The 7,219-nt window shown below is 35.4% G+C and overlaps 1 protein-coding gene across 3 annotated transcripts in view; it reads right to left on the bottom strand.

The window, feature by feature from the left end:
- Positions 1 to 1,020: 1,020 nt before the first annotated feature.
- LOC150100765 (afadin- and alpha-actinin-binding protein-like) overlaps positions 1,021 to 7,219 on the bottom strand; it is a 187,217-nt gene continuing 181,018 nt past the window's right edge. For all 3 annotated transcript variants that reach the window (XM_090401952.1, XM_090401951.1, XM_090401954.1), the window contains one exon: positions 1,021 to 1,472. In XM_090401952.1, the coding sequence (XP_090258078.1) occupies positions 1,265 to 1,472 (208 nt within the window). In that variant the 3' untranslated portion in view covers positions 1,021 to 1,264. The remainder of the gene's footprint in view (positions 1,473 to 7,219) is intronic.

Here is a 7,219-nt window from a genome sequence, read left to right as displayed (position 1 = left end):
CACTATTTCTTTTAGGACTACACCCCTGCAGGCCAGCAAAAAGGCATGGGTTACAGATAGCATGCTTGAAAATTGGAAATCAAGTTTTTTGTACCCGATGTAGAAATTTATACACAAAAAAAAAAAAGATTTTTCGCACACATTTTTGGTAGAGCGGGCTTTTGCGATATGGTTGAAAAATGAAATTAGTGAATTAATTGATGAGGAAGCAGATTTAAATGAGGAGGAACTGGTACACAATTAAGATGATGTTGAACCAAATGGCAGGGAAAGTTCTGCTGAAGATTCTGATTGTGATGAATCCGTTCAAGAATTAAGTTTAAAGAAATTAGCAGAAGGATTGGACTTAAAGTTATTTTACAGATAATGATCCCTCAATGGAGCACACTGGAAAATTCACAAGACAATTGGATATTTATTTAGCTCCATATTATGAACTTAATAAAGAATTGCAGTATAGTAGTAAGCAAGGTCTTATTACTGATATTTTTACTAACTTGTAAATAAAGAACATCTACGAAATGTTATTTTTGAAGACAGTGATGATGATTAAAGTATGCACTTTGTGCAATGAAGTTTATGTACAATTTGTAATTTTTATATGTTTGTAATATGTATTTGTTTCATAATTTATGTTTTCTTAACTTACATGAATTGGTGAATTAAATAAAAATATATTTTTGTTGGATATGTCATTGTTTATATAATAATAATAAAAAAAGACTTTGGAACCAAACCCTACTTTTTCTATGTGAACCAAGTCTCGCATAACGTGATTTATATAACGCAGCATTTCCATGGAACCTAACATCCATGTTATACAAGGTTACCTGTACCTGTCATACAACTATATAGTACCTGGATTATCAAAATTTATGAAATGTTATATTACTAATATTAAATACCAAACCAAATATTTCTTGATACTTTATATGAAAGCAATTCTATACATATCATTTAATTTAAAATGTTTTTTTTTTTTTTTTTTCTTTAAGAAACAAAAAAACATGCTTGCAGGTTTATAACTCCATTTATTATTCAGGTGTGTTAACTTGTTATGATTAACTCATGCTGACTGCACTTCAATTCAAATTTTTATGGAGCCCAACATAATATGAAAATGTATTCATGATTTACATTTAAATAGAAGTTGGAAGTCAAACTGGTGAACACAAAAGATAAAATGGCACATAGTATGAAAGTTTATTAATATTATGTACAGTATAAAAATATTTATTAGATGGAATCAATATCTCTGTTGATTTCATTTTGCATCATTTTTGTCTTGGCTAACAGGATCCTCTGGACTTGAGAGTGTCAGTGTAGAACTAGCAGTTTCATCTTCACTGTCATTTTGAAGAGGATAACTAGACAGAATATTTAAGAAATCATTGCTTTCAGGCCTACCATTAGCCGACTGAGATTCCATTCTCGAAAGCCAAGCATTTCCTGATTTTTTTTTTGTTGGAGATCTGAAAGATCAACATAATATAAATTAACTGACTTTTATCATGATTAAATATTTAATAAAATGAACCAAGAACAGATAGAACAATTATTTTCTTAATATATTTCACTGATGTTTGTTAATGTTACAGTTCTTGAGCTGCTTTATGCTTTTAATAAAAACTAACATGTTTAACTTTAGAACTTTATTTGGCATCAAGATATGCTAACAGAATATCAATGCAGTCTTCTCTTTCTTTCAGAAGTAGCTTTTCATAAAATTTATGAAGTTTAGTTTGTCTGGATGTAACAAATTTTATCTTAAAGTTGAATAATTAATAAGGAGTACTAGGAAGGGGATTTGATGGCAAAAGCGAGTTCATGGGCTCAACTGCCATAAAGGATCCATTAAAGCTTCTGTTTGTGTAGCTCAGTGGAAGTGATGTTTGCTTCCTTTGCACTAGGTTACCCAAAGAAAGACTTAAGTTCAATTCTATTTGCTGACTAGAGGAACTTTTTCTAAGCCCTTCTTCAACCGGTTCCCAATTTAAACAATCTCTGACATGGGTGAGCAGATTTTTTTCTCCAGGAAACTCATGTTTTTTGTCTCATAAAGTCAAGAATTGCATGAACTGAAATTGCAGCACTTGTCAGTCATCTCTTCACCAGATACCACTTATAATTAGTGATAGACTTGGGCCAACTATCTCTGATTGGCTACCAGTAGAGAGATTGAACTGCCCACTCAGTCTCCAAAAGTTAAGTAGGGATAAATGGCCTCACCTACTCTATATAAAGGAATAAAAGGCATCTGATTAATGTTTTATTTCTGCAATGCTTGGAAAGAAGTCGGTGGATACCAGAGTGTGAGAAACAAACAGCCAATGGTGCCTACCTTAATAAGATTTAGGACCTCCTTTCACTGTGATGACTGTAGCAATTCTATAGGGCATACTTTCCACAAGATTATGATAGCAATCAATGGGAATTTTGGACCATTCTTCTTATAGGCATGTAATGAAGTCCTGGACTTCATTGCATCCTCCAGAATGTTCAGATACCTCTTGGAGTACAATCCTCATGGCACCACAAACAGAAGTCTGAGACCAAATCAGGACTATACAGTCACACCGCAACCTCCAATTTTCATAGGTGGCAGTGTGACGGTATGGTCCTGTTTTACCTGATTTACCCAGTTAGGATTATGCATTCTGGTAAGAATTAACCGGGCATTTGCCACACCTGTCCATCTGCTCAGTAGAGAGTGTAGCATGATTTTTTTGGTCCATAACACATCTTTCCAGGCTTCCACGTCCTATTGTACATGCTCTTTTGCACTACTGAAGATGATGCTGCATGTTGGTTTGGGTAATGTGAAGCTTGCATATTGCGGTTCTATTATGGAAACCCATGTTGTGAGCCTCGGTTCTAAATGTTTTGTGCAGATTCAAGTTCCAGTTGATGCCCAGAACTACACATTCAATGTGTTTAGCTGACAAATGGTGGTTTTTACATATTATCCTTCATACTACCCTATGGTAGTATGAAGGATAATATGTAAAAACATATTATCCTTCATTTCCTTGCATTTCCCAATATGGTATCACTGGCTGTTGACTTTGGATGGCCCAATTTGTCAAACATAGCATCCTATCACAACACCTCTTTCAAAGTCTGTCAGTTCCCTACTTGCAGCCATTGCAGTTGCACTGACTTGAGAGCATAATATTCCTCCAATTTATACTGGCTACAAACATGTGACTCATATGTGGCACAATGCAATTTGCTTGTGGGTATCCATTGGCTTCTTTCCAAGCAGTGTGTGCATATGTATGTCTACAGCTCAAAATAGACATGTACCTTAGAAGAATTGAAACTCCCAATATCTCCTATTATTAATTATATATAGAGTAGCTGTTTCTTTTACAAATGTGCCTTTCTGCTTATGATATGGGGCTTTGCAAAGCAATTTTTCTGCATTATAAGTTTACCAAATTTGAGGAAGATAAAGAAGTGAATAGATTTGCAAACAAAAAAAGAAAAAAGGATAGCAGTTGGCTAAGTTACTCATAAGGTAAGTTTTAATTCATTAATAACAGAAACCAGGTACAGATGTCATATTCATGCTGCAATGACATATTTGTGAAATTAAGGGATAAAATTTATTTTTGTAATAATTTAATTTTTAAAGCTATCCAGATCCTGCAATCAAGTTTTTCATACTTTAATACAGAATAAAGTTAAAACAGAAGTGATATGATACATTTAGACATCATACACATTCAAATGGTAAAGCGATTTTTCTTTAGCCCTGCAACATTTTACAACGATGTTAGTGCTGAGTTAGGGGAATGGATACACCATTATATTTTTAGACTTTGCTAAGGCTTCTGATAGGATACAGCATGGAAGACTTACATAAGCTGGAGGACATGGGATTGGATTTTAAAGTATTTACAAGAAAAATAGGATGCCTGACAGAGATATCAAAAAGTGGTGTATGGGATGTGAGTCTGCAAGATTTAAGGTAACCAGTGGTGTGCAACAGCAATCATTCCTTGGTCCACTGTTATTCAATCTTTACATTAATGACAAGGGAGGAAGAATTTCATAGGTGACGTACAGCTGTTTGCTGATAATGCAAAGATAGGCAGGGTAATTATTAATGTAGCTAATATGCAGTACCTGCAGAATGATTTTAACAGGCTGGAATTGTGAGCATGTGCACATGGCTGTCAATTCAATGCTAGTAAATACAAAGTTATACACTTTGGTGTAGCGTGATCTGGTCTCATAACGAAGACACATTGCCTACTTTTTTTTTAAAATCGAAAATAAACAAGTCACATCCACATGTTAAATTTACTATGGAAATGGAAGAAAACAATAAATTACCCTTTTCAGATATTCTACTCCTTCATGTGAATTAATAACTTCAGTTTATTGAAAGCATACTTTCACTGGATGCTACATTCAACAGCAATCAGCTCATCATGTGATCAGGTGGTGCTGATAGCATCAGCCTGTCCAAAAAATATTGGGATCTCAGAGATGTGGTTGATGAAGATGATATAACAGGAATAGAAGTAGCAGGGTACAGCATTTTTTGACAGGATAGGAAGGGAAAACACGGTGGTGGAGTACTGTTTATGATAAGTGATGACTTATGTCCTCTTGGAGGCTTTGGAGGGCATTGACACTAATGGTTTTGAATGTATATGGTGTGAGGTAGAGATGGGCAAGACAGGATATTTAGTGGGGTGTTGCTACAAGCCAAGGAGCACAGAGGGTGAGGAGCAGGAGATGTTTAGACAGTTGAGCTTGGCAAGTGCAAGAAGAATGATTGTTATGGGAGATTTTAACTACGGCAGTATAAATCAGGAAGAGGAAAATTCTAGAATGGAATTTCTAGAATTCTTGAGGGACAAATGTCTTAGGCAACATGTGATAGAAGGAACATGAGGTTCAAGAGTTTTTCATGTGGTCAGAGCATCAGAAGAGCTGATTATAACTGAGATGGCATCTCTTCCCCCACTTGGAGAGTGACCATGTGGTTTTTACTTGGAAGATGAATAGACATGCAGGAGTATCAAAGAGAAGGGAATGTATGTGGAATTAGGTGAAAAAGAGGTTATGGAAGAGATATAAGAGAGGGGTGGAGAGCAGATGCATGAAGAATATAAGATTCGGGCCAGGAGAGTGACTAGTATGGTAAGTAAAGCGAAACTGGAATATGAGAAGAGACTGGCCCTAAGATCCAAAGAAAATCCTATAGAATTTTTTTTTTGCTATGTGGTCAGTAGGAGGAGAAACAATTGTGAAAGAATGACATTGTGGGATAAAATTGGGAATATAGTGACTAATGCAGAGGATATAGTGGAGTTGTTCAATGAACACTTTATTGGAGTATTTCATCCTAGAGAAGTAGGTTTTAATACTAGAGGGATAGGGCAGGTTCAAGTTTAGAGGTGCAAGAGCAGAGTGTGTTTCAAATACTGAGTACTCTGGATGCCAATAAAGCTGTGGGACTGGATGGAATTTTGCCACAGGTTTTGAGAGAATGTGCTAAAGAACTGACAGCTCCGTTAACCTGGCTTTTCAATGAAAGTCTTGCTACGGGAAAGGTACCCAAGGAATGGAAGGAGGGTAAGATAGTGCCATTGCATAAGGGTGGTAGTAGGTGGAAAGTCTCAAATTATAGACCAGTTTGTGTTTCATCAGTAATTGTTAAGATCTTGGAAAAATTAGTGAGGGACCATATACAATGATGGGCAGATGAGGGTAATGTTATCTGTGAGTCAACTTGTGGAACTGGAATATGGATGGCCCAATTTGTCGAACATAGCATCCTATCACAACACCTCTTTCAAAGTCTGTCAGTTCCCTACTTGCAGCCATTACACTCGGACACAGTTCTCTGTGTCTGAGTGTAATAAATAAATTAATAAATAAATAAATAAATAAATAAATTAGAAAAAGATCCTGGTTTTTAATCTTGCCATAAGCCAATTTTGAGAGTACTGGTTCTGGTGTCTTATTCATTCTTAGCAGGCCGCTGTGAACAATTGCTTTATATGCAATATTTTACAAACTTGCAATATCAATTCAGAGGTAAAATTTTGTTCTGTCTGTCAATAGTGTTTCAGAATAACCATACCTACAAATGGTTTCATCGATAAGACATTTTACCAATGTTCTGATCTTTAAGTGGAAAGGCATCAGGGTATCTAGTCAGCATATCAACCACTAAAAAATATCTAATTATTTCTTCCTGATTCCTGCCAAGGAACTAATATATCAGCTTAAATGTGATGAAAGGTCTGACAGGCATCTGCACTGTTGCAAGAGCTTTTCCTTGAAAGCGATTTCCCAATTGGTGAGAACTGCAATACTGAACAAAAGTCCTAACCAAAAATAATGTTCTTTAACACATTGTAAAGTTTCACCAAACCATACATGATCTGCTAAACTAGAATAATACTGCTATAATAATAATAATAACATTGATTCTGTCCATGCATTTTAGATGGAGCTACTGCTTCTCTGTAATTAGTCCTTACATTCTTTTTTTATACAGAGTATTCCTTTTGAACTTGAAATAACCTGGTTGGATCAAAATGAATTAAAGTACAAGCCATTAGGAAAAAGAAAGCCAGGACGTCCTCTTAAACAATTCAACGATAACTTCTAAGGCCAGAACAGGCCACACTAGGCATGTTCTGGTCTAGTATGATATGCATCATGATGATGATCAAAATGTGCAAAATTATCATTAGGCACCAATCCTCCCAGGCACATTTTATATAAATGAACAGCCTATATTTCTACCCACTGCAGGAGGGTTTTGGGTCTACTACTCCCATGGTGACCCAGTCCATATTGGGAGAGTGTCACAAACATCCATGCCTATGTGGGATTCGAACCCGTAGCTTCTTAGCCAACCAGGCCGGCTCATTTATATATATATATATATATATATATATAGATATATATATATACACACACACACTTGGGTCTCTTTTTATGCGGTTTTGAAGTTATGCGGTGCATAACTTCAAAACTTATGTGCTGTGTACATAATGAACAGCATGTTGCAGCAATTCTGCCAGTGAAGTTTAATTTTTCATATGGTAAGTGTTTGTCTTTTCATTATTGTAAGTTTAAATTTTGCTAATTTTTATTTTAAAGATTTAATTTGGCCCAATGATGAAAAAAAAAGCACCAAAGAAACGCAATTTCTTTGGAAATGGAAATTACAATTTTAGATCGCTCA

This window comes from Typopeltis vanoorti, chromosome 12 (genome assembly GCF_054136105.1).
Source record: "Typopeltis vanoorti isolate ZY-2024b chromosome 12, IOZ_Tvanoo_1.0, whole genome shotgun sequence".
Lineage (NCBI taxonomy): Eukaryota > Metazoa > Arthropoda > Arachnida > Uropygi > Thelyphonidae > Typopeltis > Typopeltis vanoorti.
Note: the sequence above shows the minus strand (reverse complement) of the source record. Positions and strands in the feature narration are given on the sequence as shown.